Source organism: Gymnoscopelus microlampas (assembly GCF_963454915.1).
Source record: "Gymnoscopelus microlampas genome assembly, chromosome: 21".
NCBI classification, from domain to species: Eukaryota; Metazoa; Chordata; class Actinopteri; order Myctophiformes; family Myctophidae; genus Gymnoscopelus; species Gymnoscopelus microlampas.
The window spans coordinates 34289140-34308327 of record NC_139958.1 but is presented as its reverse complement, the minus strand read 5'-3'; the positions used below and the strand labels follow the sequence as shown (position 1 = coordinate 34308327).

At 41.7% G+C, this 19188-nt stretch overlaps 1 protein-coding gene across 1 annotated transcript in view; it reads right to left on the bottom strand.

Moving 5' to 3' along the window:
• ank1b (ankyrin 1, erythrocytic b) overlaps positions 1-19188 on the bottom strand; it is a gene marked incomplete at both ends in the record, with an annotated part of 116758 nt that overhangs the window by 58787 nt on the left and 38783 nt on the right. The window contains 6 exons of the mRNA XM_084047218.1: positions 305-403; positions 1680-1865; positions 2944-3042; positions 3861-3959; positions 4494-4592; positions 8118-8219. Of these exons, the coding sequence (XP_083903344.1) occupies positions 305-403; positions 1680-1865; positions 2944-3042; positions 3861-3959; positions 4494-4592; positions 8118-8219 (684 nt within the window). The remainder of the gene's footprint in view (positions 1-304; positions 404-1679; positions 1866-2943; positions 3043-3860; positions 3960-4493; positions 4593-8117; positions 8220-19188) is intronic.

Below are 19188 nucleotides of genomic sequence, written 5' to 3'. Positions count from 1 at the left end.
ACACACACACACACACACACACACTGCAGGATATCCTATAAATACCTGCATTTCAATTGCACATGGTTCACTTTTAATTTTTAAACTGACGTTGATACTATAAAATGATGCACGCACGCACGCACGCACGTACGGACACACGCACAGCATTCACTGGGGGATATAAACACCTGCATTTAAAAGGTACAGGGTTCGTTGAACGTGATCCTATAAAATGATGACGCAAAACATGCACGCATGCACGTGTGCAGCACACACAGGGGTCATCTTTAAGCCTAACGGATAGCACTGGAGTTGAGCTGACCTTAGGGGTGAAGTTGACATTGGCTCCTCTGTTTAGAAGCAGCTGGGCGACACTCAGGTTCTCATAATGGGCCGCAATATGGAGAGGTGTAAAACCAGTCTATTAGGTAGATGGTTGAACAGAGAGAGAGAGAGAGAGAGAGAGAGAGAGAGAGAGAGAGAGAGAGAGAGAGAGACACATAAAGAGACATTTCAATTGTCAGAAGCAGTACAGCTGTTAGAGTACAGTATACGCATACAGAGGAAATAAAGTAAATACAGAGTTATCGACAAGATAACTAAGAAGGTGAAGAAACATCAAAAAGCAGTCTCAACTATATACAATGTTATACAGCAGTTACAGTATCTGTACTGTGCAGAAACAGTGAGAAGAAAAACAAACATCAAAACAGCCACTGTCATTACAGTATCAGCAATCTACATCAGTATAGTAACCTTACTGTATATAAATGAAGAAAGACAGAGAGAGAGGCCTGATTTATACTTCGTCATGTGACATTTTCTATGCTATATTTTAGCTTGTAGATCTGTTATTGTCGGCATGCAACACCGTTGTATGACGAAGTATAAATTAAACAAGGGAGTCGGGCATGGAAGAAAGGACAGTGTGACGAGACAGAGAAACAAATGAAGACAGACATAAAGAGAGAGAGATGGATGAAGAGACAGAGACAAAGTTACAGAAGATAAGAGTGATTATGTAAACACGCCCTCCATTGATGTTTTACTTTAGCAATAATTAGCATGCAAATTCTTTAATCGTCACCAGCATAGGCAAATCTCTGACAGCCGCTTGCTCTTGTTTTTCCAAGAGTCAGTGTCAGCCGGTTCCTTTAGCTGATTCACGTAAAGCAGTCACATGCACCGCTGACGCTGTAGCCTTTTTTTCCACTGAGTCAGCAGTGCGGCGTTATTTTGACTGATGACTTCAGCCCAATAAATGTTAACGTGTTAAGTTTGCATTCAGACAAATGCACAAATGCACAAACAAACATGTCCAGTACACACATTCACACATGTGTGTGCAAACACCCATGCACTCCACACACACGCACACACACACGTATGTATTACTATAATTGTGAGGGCAACTTTTGTTTTTATTTTTAACCCTAATCCTAACATCAACCCCCAATTGTAACCACTAATATGCCTAATCCTAACCCTGACCCAAACCTGAATCTTTTCCTAAATGTAAGATTAGCTCTAAAGATCTTTGTTAACCATGAAAACAACATTTCTCTCGTGGGGTCCGGAGAAATGGTCCTCACATGGTCGACGGTTCTCAAGGTCCAATATACTTGCGGGGACATCTAGCCCGCATAGGTATAGTAATCCACACACACACACATATGATTTTGTAAGCAGACTTATACCTTGCTGAGGACATCGGCGTTGGGGTCGTTTTGCAGCAGCACTGCGGCGGTGCGCGTGTCGTCGTTGCGCGCGGCGATGTGCAACGCCGGGAGGCGGACCTTGCCTTTGGTGCCGTAGTTTATGAGCAGCGCCACAACGTTCTCGTGGCCCTGCTGCAGGGCTACGGCCAAGGGCGTGAAGCCATCCTGAAAGGAGATAAAATAAGACCTTTATTGATCCCAAGTTGCCAGAGGCAGCACAGCAGTTACGATACAGTTACAGGGCAAGAGAAAGTAGGCTAGTGTGTATATTAGGCCTGTCACAATTATTACATTAATCGCCTAATCACAATTATTTGAGATAATCACAATTATTTTTGCATTATCGTAATCGTCATAATCTTTTCCATGTCGTAAAATGTTAATGCATTTAAAAAAATAAATAAAAAAATAATAGCCTATCTACAAGGTCACAACACGTCACTATGCTATGTTATAATTAAGTTATTTGTCATATCTGCCCTGTGCAACTTTTGTGTATGAGCCTAGAAGCCAAATGGAAAAAACATTATTATTTATTTTTTCGAATGTTCAATGCCAAAAACACAATTAAATCACTGATCGCAACTATTTCTGTGACAATGATCGTGACAGCCCTACCGTAGACACAGCAGGGTAAAACATCACACACGAAAGAAACACCGTAAATAATGAACAACAGTATACAACAGTATACACCCTCAACAGAGCTTGTATTATGCAGGACAAAATAAATCATAAGAATACACACAGTAACCATGTCAGCCATGTGTCTTTACAGTAAATGTTACTTCAGAGCTAATTATTAGTCTATTGGCCGAGCAGAGTGACCATAGTGTGCCTCATTGTAAATCTTCATAGCTACCGGCACAAAACACAAGCTACGTTCATGGAGTGATGGAGACGGTTGGAGGAAAGTGAGATAAGAGAGAGGGAGTGGAAGAGGGCAGAGGAAGCGAAGGATGGGGGGAGAGGAGAGAAGGAGAGAGAAGGGAGTGAGGAAGAGATGACGGCAGAGGACGAACTGACGGACAGAGAGAGGGGAGGATGTTTACCTTTGTTTAAAAAAAAGAAAATCTTTTTTATTTTGCATACCTTAACTTCCCCTCGGGATGAATAAAGTACACCTACCTGCCTACCAATTCTACAACAAATCAAATGCTAAACAAGTTTCCCCTTTTAAAACATGCAATTTATTTTAAAATAAGTAATAAAAGATGACCACTACCAGTGAACAGATGCTTACCTCTGTTGGAAGACTCTGGTTGGCACCGTTCTCCAGGAGGAACTTGACCACCTCTAAGTGATTCTCCTGGGCTGCCATGTAGAGAGGACTGAATCCTTTCTGTTAAGGCAAACACACATAGTGCATGCTTATAAAAATACACAAATGTACTGCACACACAAACACACAAATGTGTACAAATGTAACCAACCCATCTATTTATACATTTGCAGAGTGCTTGGACTTCCTTGGTGCTATCTTGCTATTGTGTACTGTTATCACTGTCCTCTTTCCATTGTAGCTATGTTCTACCACACGTCACATTTTCAGACACAGGTCACCACAACTTCCAGCATGCATGTACTGTAGGCTTTGTTTCGTTCTTTGGGCCATATTTCTTTTCTTTCAGCAATATTTCGGCTCAGTAGCGAACCACACCGGAAGGGAACGCCGTTTGCGAGAGTTAGCCAAAATGGCGAATCATTTTGCAATTACTATCTCTTTACAGTCACTCAATAAGACATAAACTGACAAATACAGAGATCTCCATGAGGCCATAAAAGAGAGAAGGACTGACAGACACACAGATCTCCATATATGGGCATATCAGTCACATCGGCGGTGGCGCGTAGGTGTCGAACTTAACCTAGTTAGGTTACATTTCTATGGTCTCAGTTACAGAAACCACTTAACACCCTGTACAGTATATGTATATGCTTCGTTCACATTGGTCCCCCTGGGGTCTATCCTAAGTCACCTCCTTTTTTCACTCTACACCAAATCTCTTTGCCAAAAATAGCGTGTAGATCTGCTTGTAGAAATGTTCACCCCAGAATAAGGACACAATGGTAGGAGGCTTTTACATGATATTTTTGGTAGGGTAGCTGACGCTGTACTCTCTTGCACAGGATCTATAATTTCCCACCTTGATGACTCACCTGTGACTGTGCATTGACGTTGGCACCGTAGTTGGCCAGCTCAGCCACCACTCTCTCCTGCCCTGCCAATGCAGCGATATGGAGGGCCGTGTTCCCTTTCTGGGGGTACACACACACACACACACACACACACACACACACACACACACACACACACACACACACACACACACACACACACACACACACACACACACACACACACACACACACACACACACACACACACACACACACAGGAGTGTAGCCTATTAACCCGAATCTGTACTTAAAACCACTCATTATGAATGCAGAACTTATAACTTCAACATCATCATGAAAATAATTTTGACCTTCAGGTAAAACATTTTGTCAAACCACACACAGGATCTAAATGTCTATAGAGGGAGAAGGGAGACCAAATACAACCACCCCAGTTATAAGTAATATTGTATTAACCCAAAAATAGTCAAGTGAGGAAAAAAGGAATGTCGCACACGATAAACTGCTCCCCCGTCTTTTTTATTTTAACCAAAAGTGAACAACGTTTCGCCCATGTAGGGCTTCATCAAGTTAACATACTCTACTATACAGACTGGACAAAATAACGTTTTATTTAGTAGAAGAATAAGTTACATAATACATCAAAAGTACCTTGGTGGTGGTTTCCAGCTCAATGCCAGAGTGTAGTAGTTCCAAAACCATTTTGACGTGACCTTCTTTAGACGCCAAATGTAACCCGTTGAGACCATTCTGGGAGAAAGGGGGGGGGGGTGGTAATGAAATAATTAAAAACATATATACACCATACATCATGGTCATAGTATAGTTGTGCAGTCTTTGTTACTTTTAAGCTCATACCGTCCGTGCCCCAATAATGAAAACTCTTTCATAGTCACTTAGATCTTTTTCTCTTGCCATCTGAAATCGAGGTCAACTGGGCCTGTTCAGCATTTCTATACATCCCACGGAGCATGGCAGGATGTTAATCGCTTAATTGTATCATGCAGAACAACTATATGGAAGCATCTGTATTCGTTATGTTTCCCCGCTCAATTGGAACTGTATCTGTTAATATAAATCAAGTAATTACTCGAGAAGCAATATAATATTCTGCCGCCCTATAATTCCCATTCAAACCACAGCTTGGAAAAGACAACTTAACACAAAAGGCTGCCAGCCAGATGAGTAGAGATTTGGGGCCAACGTTTAAGAAATGGAAGTCTCTCAAGCTGGGATGCAGTTTATGCCTACTAATAACAGTGCCCAAAGCACCTCCTCTCTCCTCCGACCATACAGTGCATCACCAGTCTAGTCATCGTCTCTAAAAATAACACGCTGGAAATAAACAGAGGATGGTGGCTACAAACTGCACCGCCTGCAGACCGAGGAGCACAGAGCAGGGACAGGGAGGGAGGCAGACAGACTTCATTTATATCCCGTCGTACGGCGGTGTCGTTTTCAACCGAAAATAGCTGATCTTGTGTCACGTCGTGAGCTTGTATCAGCTATTTTCAGCTTTGTTTTTTCTTTCTTTTTTTTGTAGATTGGCTATTTCTGTTTTTATTTAATTGATTTTTTTCTTTGACTTTCTGTCTGTCTGTCTGTCTGGCTCCCTGGCTTGTCTGCACTTTATACGGGTACAGTCTGTGCTAAATTGTGCCTGCAATACAACATGTGTCCACCAGGCGTCCACCGTCACTGATCTCCTAAGAGTCGATGGTGTCTTTGGTGCCCTTGTTTCATACTGCAGTGTCACTCATTTCTTATGGGTAACCACACTCCCTCTGTGAGCATGCGCACAAATGAGGGGGAGACACACGTGAACAACATACAGTATACTGGAGGGGGGGATACACACAGGGATATGTCTGTTATGCGCAAGCACGTGCACAGACTGCGCACAGCCGCACACACACACACACACACACACACACACACACACACACACACACACACACACACAGCTACAAAAGCAGTGATAGCATAGGTGCATGTGTGAGAGACAGAGAGCTAAATGTATACTATGGATTGATGGATGGATGGTTGGATGGATGGATGGATGGATGGACGGACGGACGGACGGACGGACGGACGGACGGACGGAGGAATAGATATGATTGGATACTGTAGGTATTGGAACAGATAGGACACCAGGGGTGCAGAGACAGCACTGCAGCATGAAGGGTCACGGGTCACAACATACCAATCACATGAATCACACCAAAATAAAACCATCTCAGCCTGCCCTCAAGTTTTATCTTGTCATTAAGTTTTATGACAATACATATAAACGGGGGGTGAAAGCAAAAGGGGGACTGGAGAATTGTATCTGCCCTTAAAATAGCATGAAAGCCTGAAGCCTAATTCATACTCTGTCGAACAATGGTGTCGGCTCGCCAAAAATCATTTAGCGACACCATTGTGCGACCAGAGTCCCTCAGGGCTCTCTACTAGTGACTTTTCAGTTTTCGCTCTACACTAAATATCTTCGCTGAAAATTGCTGCTATTTTCGGCGAAGGTTTTCCCCACAATATGGATGCTGGGGCTTAAGTGGTTAAAGATGGCAGTAGATTACAGGCAGGGTGCTGTGACCCACTAAAGGTGGTCCCTGAATAAGTAAAAGTTGTGCACAGACACTAGTACAGATTACAGACTACATAAATAAATTCAGAACACGGCACAACTTGAAGGGGAAAATCACATTAATGTTTTACTTTATGTTGTATTCACAGTTTTGTGCCGTCTACTCTGTCATCTTCATTAACAGGGAATCGATTGTGCTCAGTAGAGCACAGACCCCCCGCCAAGGTTTGTCTAGAAGGTGTTGAGATCCTTCTTTTGGCCAACAGAACTTCATGATGCACGTGACCAGTTAATCAGTTCTTCCTAGGCCCATGATAAACCTTTTCTCAAATTATTATGGTATCATGTTAAACTGTTAAAAGGTTATGTGCATTTTTGCGACGTTGCCGCGCCCCCATCTGACCATGTGAAAATGTAATCAGTTCTTCCTTGGCCCAGGGCCAACATTTCCACCAAGTTTTGTGCAAATCCGCTCATAACTGCTCTGCTCAAGATATCCAACAAACAGACAGACAGACAGAAAGATGGATCGAGTTGAAAACGTGACCTCCTTGGTGGAGGCAAATAAGAGCGGGCTGCAAAATGTCAATCTGAAAAATGCAAGCCCTATTTACACTACAGTATATAAATCTTTTTCTAATATTCATATTATATGTCTGTCTGTTTACTCTGGGCTGGGATTTGTAAGCTCAGTCATAATAGTAATTTCAACCGACTGAATGAGTGGGTGTTCACGCCAGCTGAAGGCACCAGCCTGCTCACAGGACTTTATTAGGGAAAGAAATTCCCCATCCATTCATTCACCAAATGACACTTCCCGGTTCCCACCCACAGCAACTATCATTACTCAAAGTAGAGGATGGTACTGTGTCCTAGCTGGTGAATTCCTGGGCGATGGGTCAAACACTTTCATCTGCTATAGAAGAGATCAGACAGGGAACTGACTGACAACAATAGAAAAAAACCTAATCATGAAGAAGACAAATTAACCACTTAAACCCTATACTTAGTTGGCCTGGAGTCCCCCCCAGGAGTCAATACCAGGCCCCCCTCATGTTTTCACTGAATATCTTCGCTGAAAATAGCTATTTTCGCTGAATGTTTGCCCAGAATAGGGATGCTTAGGGTTCAAGGGGTTAAAATTATTGTTATTATATCGACCTAGATTTGTTGTATTTGTGTTGGCTATGATGCAATATACTATGCTCATGCAGTGGCCTTGTGGTTATTAGAGTGAGATTGGGAGGTCGGGGTTCGATTCCCCGGCCGGGGCATACTAAAGACTATGAAAACGGGACCAGGCTTAATTTGACTTACAACCAAAGAACTTGCTTATTTTATACTCCTGTGTATGTTAAAGGACACACAAATATTTGCGGGCCTGATGATTATGTCTGATTTTGGAGCCTATCAGAAGACAGTGACCCCTGAAATGAAAGCTTTATTTGTAAGGTTTATAAAATGGTTCGTCACACTGTCTTATCTTGATACAATCTAACACTGAGTCCATTTTACAACATACTTGGGCTCTCCCTGCTGCCACAATAAGCACACACACACACACACACACACACACACACACACACACACACACACACACACACACACACACACACACACACACACACACACACACACACACACACACACACACACACACACACACACACACACACAATACTGTATCTTACCTGATTGGACATGTTGATGTCGATTCCATTCTTGATGTGGTCCATAGCCTTGTCCAGGTTCCCTGAACGGGCCGCTCGCAGAAAACTGGTGGCTGCATCCGCCTGGTTGAGAGAAGGAGAGGGGATGAAATGGTAAAGCGGGAGATGAGAGGGAGTGGAGAGGAGGGGGAAGTTTAACTCAAAATGTCTCAACAGCATTTAAAATTGTAAATACAGGAATTCTGCCTTTTTTGGCGATGATTCTCATTTACCAGAATAAAAAATGAATCCCTTCATACAACAAGGTAAAAAAAAAGAAAAAAGAGACAAACGAAAGGAAAGGAAAACTGAAATGACACGATTTTGCCTGTAGGCGGTGGGGGGATTATTATATAATAACATATTGTAGTGGCTGGTCAGACATAATCCGAATTGTTTCCACTGTGACTGCATGTTTTGGCTGCACCAGTTAGTCGTGTGTTGTTTTACTAATCTGCGTAAGTGTATTGCTAATTATAGTTGCTACGGCTATTAGTCCATATTTTCTCAATATTTTCTCCGGTGCCATACCCATTATCCCTAAACTTCTTTGCCGTTTTTTACTATTTTTAAAAACATGTTCAAATAGTTCAACGATCTACATTGACACGTTGTGAGCTTGTAGATTGGCTATTTGAACTATTTGAAAATATTTTTAAAAATAGTAAAAAAAAAAGGCAAAGAAGTTTAGGGATAATGGGTAAGGCATTGGCGAAAATAGGGCCCTTTGTGTTTGTAACCACAAACATTGCATTGGTGACCCCCAGGCTCCTGGACGATTCCAGAGTTATGGGCATGACGAATAAATGCTCCCACTGTGTAAGGCGGTGGTTCTCAACGTGGGGGGTTTCCAGGGGTCCCCAACTAAATTATTTAATTTAGCATCAAAATCAGTTAACCCCTTCAACTCTATATTTGTGTGAGCGGGTGTTGCACACAGAAACTAGAAAATCTACAAGCTCACATGTTGCGATCTGCTATTTTAAAAAAATCTAGGAATAATTGGAATACAGTATTAAAAAAATCTTGTATGGGGGTCCCTGGCACAAAATATTTTCAAATGACGGTCTGCGGGCAAATACATATAAATGTAGGGGTCCTTGACATTAAAAAGTTTAGAACCACTGGTGTCAAGTTCAAATTCAAGTTCCTCTTAATTATCATTCATAACTTTACTTCAGAGATGCACAGCAGAACAAAATTACGTTACAGTAGCAACAAAAAAGCATTATAAATAACACTAAATAGCCAAAACCATTTAAAATATTAAGGACTTCTCTTATTCTCCAACATGACATTATTTTCAGACACATTTTACCCATTAATAAATCAGATAAGATCCTTGTATTCCCGTTGGTTCTTTAGCAAGAATCTAAAAATAAAACATTTGGCAGCAATCCATGGCTGAGCACACTAGAATAACTCCTGTGGGGTGTGTGTGTGTGTGTGTGTGTGTGTGTGTGTGTGTGTGTGTGTGTGTGTGTGTGTGTGTGTGTGTGTGTGTGTGTGTGTGCGGTGTCTATATCTGTGTGCCGACCTCTGCATTAATTCGATACGCCAATATACTGTTACTAATATACACAGTATACAATGTGTACACTCTCAGAGTTAAATGAACTCAGGATTGCACTGTGTAGGTGACTTGCAGACAGAGATGCTAGCGATAGCCCGTGGGCAGACTGACTGTAGCGTAGTGTGGTCTTGACCCTGCCTTCATGCCTGTCACGGGCAATATATGAAAATATTTGAGGTGTTACTCTCAAGTGGCTCAATAATACTGGAAATCGCTGAGAGATACACATGCCCTTTACAAATGCCTGGCTGAGACACCCCCCCCCCCACCACCCCCACCCACCCTCCTTCACTGGATCCAAATAATTTGCTATCTGTGGAGGAGCATCAAGATCTCATCCCACTTTGTGTCTGACAACTTCCCACTCAATTAGACTCTATCCGAGCTCAAAAAGAGTAATCAGATTCTTTTTTTTGCCTCTTCACATTGTTTTTTTTTTTGCATATTTTTCCAGAAGAGGTTCACACTATCTCCCTGCAGAACCCCCATTGCACAATTGATGGAGCGTTTGGGGAGAGCAACACCGCTGCTGTGAATTGATCCCGAATCACTCCCAGGTCTTATCTCTCCTCGGCTAAAGAGCAGCTTTGATCTCCTGCTCAGCCAACTCCCAGTTGGACGAAAGAACACCCCCATCCATCTTTACTTTGTTCAACCTCCGCCTTTCTCCAAGTCAGTGATGTGGTGGAGAAACGAAATCTGTGTTGAAATTTGAAACAGAGCTCCACATTTCTACACAGCATTATGAACAGAAATGGAACAAAGCTAAAAGGTTTGGCTTGATTACACTTTCATTCATACATACATTCACAGTTTCAGGTGATAATGTGTTTATCATGGCTCACTAATGCATTTTCTGTGGCCTCTCTCTATCCTCTTACCACTATGGCAGGCTGAGTGGAAATCTGATCCATGTACTAGTAGTTCATTGTGTCTGCTTTGACCACTCATCCCAGACTGAACTCAACCTGTTATACATGTGAGAGAGAACAGACCAATGCAAAGACTCTTATATAGGACAATATAAGCCCGAAGCCTTGTCAACTTGAAAAATGTCTCTTAAACAATGTGTGCTGGAGTCTAATGCTACGTGCGCATCACACGCACACGCACACACACACACACACACGCACACGCACACACACAGTATATAAATGATATACTGTAGCGTACAATTTGTTCAGCACCAATTAAAATTGTGCGCACACACATCAGCCCACGAAGTTGAATGAATTGGCAATGGAAAATACCAAGATCATTTGTTCTATTGCTTAACATTAATGCAACCATGAATTATTATTTCTTCTTACTTACTGAACAGTATAATTAGAACATGAATCAATGTACTTAACATTAGTCTTTATTGGATTGGTATTCTGTCCAAATCTGCAGAAGAGATTATAGCAAATATACAGTAGATCTGTCCAAAAAGACTAACTCTAACCACGTAGTTATGCTGAACAGTCCGTCACGGTTTTCCCTTTGTGCCCAGATAAGATAATTGAGCGTCAAAATCCATTGTCACAGTTGATAATTCTACCACTCTGTTGGAAGCAGGCGTGTTTGGCCGCCTATAGTTTCATCCATGCGTGACATGGTGAATTCCTTAATCTAATCCCAAGAAGTCTGCGGCTAAAGCTCAAATTTTCAGAACAGATAGATATCAATTGATCAGCTGCCATAAAACCCCTAGGGCAGTTCTCAAACCTTTTCAAGTGAAGGACCCCCAAATGAATATGCATTTGGCTGCGGACCCCCATCTGAAAATATTTTGGGCCAATGTGTTAAAATGTTTCAAAAATATTTCCACAATGTTCAAACTTTTTACAGATTTTTTGAAAATAGCAGATCTACAAGCTCGCGTTGTAGATCTTGTAGATCTGCTATTTTCCGAATAGCCGATGTATAGGTTTGAAGTGATTAAACAGATTTTGCTGGGGACCCCCTATAAACCCCCTGAAGGACCTCTCCGGGTCCTCGGACTCCACTTTTGAAAATCACTGCCCTAGGAAACAGAAGGCAGCTGAATCAGTCACAGCTAAAGATCCACCTTATGCTGAACTAGCACTGTGAGCAGTAAGTCATGGCTGCAACACGCCTTCCGTTCTGAGCCATCTCTTCCTCACACTGTGCATGTGATTCATCACATACCCAGCCTGTATTCACCCTGGTTGAGGGAGAGATAAAAGGACAGAGAGGCTGATTGGTCAACTACCGAATCGGCAGTATGTTAAATGGCTGCTAACCCAATTAGCAGTGGTGGAAAAAGTACTGGCATGTTTTACTTAAGTAAAAGTATCAATACTGCAATGTAGAAATACTCTGTTACAAGTGAAAGTCTGGAATTAAAAATGTACTTGAGTAAAAGTACAAAAGTATTGGTATTAAAGTACAAAAGTAAAAGTACTCATTGTGCATAATGTCCCATTTCACAAGTTTAAAATGTATGAAAATCTTTAGAAAATAGCCGATCTACAAGATTGAGCTTGTAGATCTGCCATTTTCAAATGGCCAAAATGTATGTACTGTAGGGCTGAAGTGGTTAGTGTGTTTTGCGATAATAGTCAAAGTCTAAAAAGTAACTAAAGTTTTCAAAGAATTGTAGTGGAGTAAAAGTACAATATTTGCTTCTGAGATGTATTGGAGTAGAAGTAAAAGTACTGAAAACAGGAAATACTCCAGTAAAAAAATACCCCAAAAATCAAGTACAGTACTTGAGTAAATGTACTTTACACCACTGCCAATTAGTGCGAGCTACAACCGTATCTTCCTTAGGGATTATACAGCAGCAGAACAAGTTGGCAAGCACTGACAATACTATTGACTATTGCTTGTCCTTTGGCATACCTAAACTAAATTAGGTCAATAATTTAATTAAATGCAGCTGTGAATACTCTGCTTTGTCGTAGCTTGCAGAGCATTCTGTCCCAATGACCAGTGACGCACCTGTCACTCACTTTCAGGACCCTCCCATGCAACACCTACAACCAGTTGCTCTATCGCAAGCACCATGTCGCTTCCTGAGTCTTGGGACGGTCCGCCTTCAACTCACCCGATTGGACAGAGGGGGAAAAGCAGCATAGAGCGCATAAACGCAAGGTGTGCGCGATCATCATCAATCCACAAGATTCTCATTGAAAAAGCATTGGCAGATTCCGCCCCATAGGTAAAACTAAATTGCGGCGGGACCATGCCCTAACGGACAATTAAACTATGGTAGAGGTTTGGATTGTAAGCTACAGTACCTTACCAACTCCAAATATTAAGATAAATATATTAGGGGCTCCGTAAAAAAGAAAAAAGGACAATCCAAAATATTTTCACCATTGATGTACATTGCATGGCAAAACAGGTCTCAATCTAAGTCACACTTTTAGAACACAACAAACGCAAACAAAGCAGATTCCTCCAATGTATAAAATTACAAAACCCAACTCAGAATTCTTTGTACATAAAAATGAAATCTTGGTATTGATTTGACAAATTTCAATTAGGAACAAGATCCGGTATGTGTGCTTCTGAGACTGAATCACAGTGTAATGAAGATAGTATCTTCCCAAATCATTGTAAACAGACGGGAAGAAAATGGTATTTTGTCATTTCAAACATTGGCCGAATCTGCGTTGTTTGTTCTCATTTGTATGATAACATTGTGACTTTGAGACCTGTTTTGCCATGCAGTGTAAGTCATTGGGGTGAATATTTTGGATTTCACAAGATAACTAGACAACTAATACGTCTACCGTGGTTCTATTCTATTGTACTTTAACCGCTTAATCCCTATATACTGTATATGTGTGTGTATATATATATATATATATATATATATATATATATATATATATATATATATATATATATATATATATATATATATATATATATATATATATATATATATATATATATATATATATATATATATATATATATATAGAAACTGCAGCTTCAGAGATGGACCTCAGTTGATGTATCATCTTGATATATTTTTCATTCAGTGACCTTCAATTTTGGATTTCACATGATTGACATACAGTATAGAATGATTCTCCTCCTAAGCACGGAATGGTGTGTGTGTGTGTGTGTGTGTGTGTGTGTGTGTGTGTGTGTGTGTGTGTGTGTGTGTGTGTTTGTATGTAGGTGTTTGTGTGCAGTATGTACTGTATACGTGCAGTACATCGTTTCCACATGAAGCCTGTGTCGCCACAGCCGCAGTGTGTAAAGAAGACTGCTGTGTGCATTTATCTCCCACAGTATGTGTTTGCTGACGGGAGCTTGGAAGAGAGACAGACCCAGTTGATCAATGCATTTTTGCGTGCGTCAGGAGTAGACAGAGAATAAATCTTCTGTTATGGAGAGGGAGCCTACCTCGCTCCCCCTCTTTTCTGTGCGTTTGTGTGTGTGTGTGCGTGCACATACGCGTGCCAGCCTTTGAACCCGTTAACCCACCATGTTCTGAACGAATCGTAAGCAGTATAGCTCACTGGAAACTCATTCCATGTCAGTGTGTGCTGCCTTGCTGGATGACTGAAACCATTTCCCCCTTGAAATCCCTCCCACCGCGCGCACGCACGCACGCACGCACGCACGCACGCACGCACGCACGCACGCACGCACACACACACACACACACACACACACACACACACACACACACACACACACACACACACACACACACACACACACACACACACACACACACACCTGTCCACTGAGAGTGCACACATCCATTTTTGTACTCTCTAACACTCAAACACTCAGGATTTCCAGATCCTGGACACCAGTGAGGATGAATTAAGTAGGAAAAAAGAGCCTGGCATAAATGTCAGGGCCAGGGAAGTGGGTTTACATCACTGGGATCAATCAATGGAGTTAAGATGGATAAAGATAAATAGCAGTTAACCACTTGAATCCAGGATGAAAATAGCCAATGACCTTGTAGATTGGCTATTTTCGGCAAAGAGGTTTGGTGTAGAGCGAAAAAATAGAGCCCTGAAGGACCCTGGACTTGGGTGGCGAAGAGTAAAATTCCTGTCCACCACCTTGGAGACTTAAGGGTCCCGCGCTATCCCTTGGCACTATGCGCTATCCCTTAATTACGGACAAGGCAGGTGGTGCTGCCCCTAAACAATATCATGCGGCAGCCTTACCTGTTAAACATTATGCAGGCTGCCTTATTTGCGCCTAGAAATCCATTTTTCTAGGCGCCAAAATTGGTACTGTATCGTGTCCACATGCGTATGGCATATGGGATAGCGCATTGTGGGTCCTCAGACCACCCGCTATCCCAAATCTGTTTGGTTGTTTACAAGAGCGTGCCTGGAAATGTAAATGTCGGGTGCACATTTGGCATGCATGCAAGATCACAGAGCCGATCTGAAAGACTCACAATCTATGTGGCATTTCAAAGACTTATTGCTTCATTAATCCTATGAAATAAAATTCAAGTTGACCGCTGTCTTCTTGCCTAGAAGTGCGGTTATGGCGTGTCGCGCTGCAATGCGTTGTGAACTTGTAGATAAGATATTTTCTGAGCAGATGTAGCAGATAGGAAATGCAGGTAATCCGTGCGCATTTTAGAGAGTATGGGACAGAGTCTATCATGCTCAATAAAGCCTCTGTGAGGAAGAATCTCATGCATCTGATAAATTATTCTCTAATAGCCTACCGTGATGTTGTTAATCCATAGCGTCATTAAAGGGACACTTCACCCAAAAACAAATGTTGTTTCAATGGATTAGTCACCCCATGGAGACTTGAATTCATGGATATGGAGACACAACGGAGACTCGTTGTGTCTCCTACCGGAACCGCTGCCGGTCATCAAATTATTGTCTTAGGAATGAGACAAAAAACAAAAAAAAATATCCATGAATTCAAGTCTCCATGGGGTGACTAATCCATTGAAAAAATATTTTTTTTGGGGTGAAGTGTCCCTTTAATCCATGCCGTGTTCTCACTCAACATTCACACCTGATTCTCAACAAATAGCTGTGATTAAAAATGTCCTATAATAAGCAGAAGTGAGAGTGTCAATTCCTTGTGTCAATTGTGTTTATATAATATTTGTGTCTATTCAAAGACAATGATTTCTACCACGCAGTGGCATTCGCTCCAAACCACAAACCTCAGTTCCATTAATCCATTGCGCAGGAAATAAAGAACAGGTTGCAATAATATAACATTCTCTATAATCTGTATAATTATGTTTACTATATATGGAGTGATCAGAGACAGACAAGGCATGGCATAATGACCCTATGGATTCATGACATCACAGTAGGCTATTTGAGGATATTTATCAGATGCGTTATTCTTCCTCAGAGGCTGTATTGAGCGTGACAGACTCAGTCCTAACCCTAAGCTCTCCAGAATGCTCGAGCACAGGGATTGTTCTGCATTTGCTATCTGCTAGAACTGCTCTGAAAATATCTGATCTACAAGCTCGAGCTTGTAGATCAGACATGTTTTGGCAGCAGGGGGGAGAGAGAGAGAGAGAAAAAAAACCAACCCAAAAGCCCCATGACCGCACTTCTCAGCATAGAAGACAGCAGAAAACCTTTATTTTATTTCATAGGATTAATGAAGGAATAAGTCTTTGAAATGCCACCTAAATTGTGAGTGAAATATGAGTCTTTCAGATCGGCTCTGCCATCTTGCATGCATGCAATGTGCGTGCAATATTTCCATTTCCAGGCACGCTCTTGTAAACAACCAAACGGACAGCGGGTGGTCTGGAGACCTGCAATGTGCTTTCCCATACGCGTGTGGGCACAATACCAATATTACGGATAGCACAACAACACGCCCATCAGCCAGACCTCCCGGCGCAAATAAGGCAGTGGGCATAATGTTTAACAGGTAAGGCTGCCGCATGATATCGTTTAGGGGCAGCGCCAGCTGCCTTGTGACCAATTATGGGAAAGCGCATCGTGCCAAGGGATATCGCTGGGCGTTACGACAGGGCTCTAGGGGTTCGAATCCCCTGCATTGCATCCGGCTTGGCCAGGCATCCACTCGAACACAATGGGTTGTGTTCATAGACAGGTGGGGAGGGTGATCTCTGTCACTGTACTAGAAATTCCTAGAGGTTCAATGGGGTGTGGAACTAGGAGGAACAGCATGTTCATCTGAATGCATTACGTTCTCCTAGTGAAGCTTCTCACTGTCAGGTGAAAAGAAGCGGTCTTGACATTATGTGTCTAGGAGGAGACACGGTTGTGTGTGCTCTCCCTCGGAGGAACTGTAAGAGTTAGTACCAAGGGATTACAAATACATGGCAAGCAGGAACTGGCATGATGAAAGAAAAGATACAACACGAAAACACAAATAGCACTTCAAGAACCCCACAGCCCAGGGTGTGGTTTCCTAAAAGCATCTCAGTATTGCATCATCATCCTACTGTTAAGATGCTTTCAACCAAGCCCAGGGCCAATACAGCACAAAAGAACGAGAACATGATCTGTGATCTGTCATGGAGATTATGCCGTCAAGACACCATGCAATATTTTTTTAGTTATGTTTTCTTCTTGTTTCTGTGCTTCATTGCGTTCAGACTGCATGTGCAAACAAAAGAGAAACTGCAAACTGCTATCCATGTTGTAATATTTCCTGCATCCCTTCCTGTCTCTCACGGGGTGCTGCTGCGGTGGCCTGATGTCTGCACTAAAAGATAACTAATCGTCTTTTAGCTTTAGGGACAAAAATGTCTCGTCTCAAGCTTTCATCAACACTGATGAGACGTCTGTTCCTCTTCAATATAGAAGCATGCCAGGATTTGACCTCATAAGTACTGTATGTGTATCAACTTTTTTTCGGAAAAGGGAGCATTTAACAATTTTTGCACTAGAAGGGGGACTTTACCAGGTTTTTTCACCAGAAAAGTGAGGGGCCTTTAATATTTCGGTCTGTATGAAAATTGAGGCAGTAAAGCAATGTTATTTACATTCAGCAGAACGTACAGTACTGGCAAACCATTGGTTAATGATTTATTCCAAGGCTAAGGATGATTTTTGACTCAGAAACTCTCAAATATTTGTCAAAGGGGCCATTATCATTCTGGGCATTAAAAAATAAGTAAATCTGGGCATTACGTTTATACATTTTGGGGTTTTGTGTCCCATCATGCATCTATTTTGAAATAGCCAGGATGCGCACAACCAGTGCTTTGAATTTTGGTGTAACCCAACCATTGTAGTTTTCAGTTCCTAATTTTGTTTTGCCTGTGTGAACTGCCACTTATTGAAGTTCAAGTTTTCCTGTTTCTGAAAATAAACTTGGGTGGAAGAAGACCTATTAAAGGAGCTTTTTACGTGACATCTTACTGTAAGTCCCAATTGTTTAAGAGCAGCTGTTCAGTGGACAAAAATAAAAAGGCAGTGATTGTACGAGGCAGCTCCCATGTGTGCAGTATGTGTAAATATCTGCATCAACAACACTGCCAGACACTTTCTATGAATAATAACATGTTATTAGTCAACTTTCTGGGAAAACAATAATTAAGTATGTCCCCGTTGTGTCACATTGATGTGATGTTGTTTAACCCAGTAGCATCAATGTAGCATTAGCATACATAATGTAGCTGAAGGAATAAGACACTGCATGGAAAGGGAGACTCTGCAAAAACACACAGAGTGTGTGCGCGCGTGTGTGTGTGCGTGCGTGCGTGCGTGCGTGCGTGCATGCATGTGTGTGTGTGCGACGGGCGTGCATGCGTGTGCGTGCGCATGTGTGTTCACATGAAATTCAATTAAGTCGCTCAATCTGTGACATTGGGAACAATCTAATGTGAAATCTATGTGCCTATCTGTGTGGACATGGATAAACAGGATGGTAAAGCACATGGGGCACAGATGAATAGATGCTTCAGAGGCGTGCGCTGGTTACAGAATAGGTTGGTGTCCACAGGCCCACTGGGAAATTTCCTAAAAAGGGAACACTTCCAAAAACCTATTTCAGTTCGTCCTTTAAAAAAATAAAGCTCAATTCTCCTTAACCACAAAAAATTAAATCTAAAATAGCCAATCTAATTGCAAGCGTATAGATTAAAAAAAAAGAAATAAATTAAATTGTTTTAATAACATTTAAATTGTTCCACCTATCATGACAAAATAGCCAAAACTGGAATGCTAGTGTTCCTGAAATCTGACTTGTTTAAGTAAAACTAAAAACAACACACCCAAAGGCAGCAACAGAAGTTGTTGAGGTCAGCCTCATATATGAAAAATAGTCAGGAGAACAACAAATAATAATATAATGCCCAAGGTAACTCAGTATGAATATCTAAGCCATGAGTGAGTTGTTGCTGATGCTGGCACACACAAAGAAAAACCCTGGACAAACCACCGCATTCATACATTATAAAAGCATACAGTAACAACTGACACAACAGCACACACAACACAAACAGGTGTTAAAGGTGCTGTATACGTGATTTGGTTATAACAAAACGTTTTGTTGAAAGGTTAAAGTTCTATA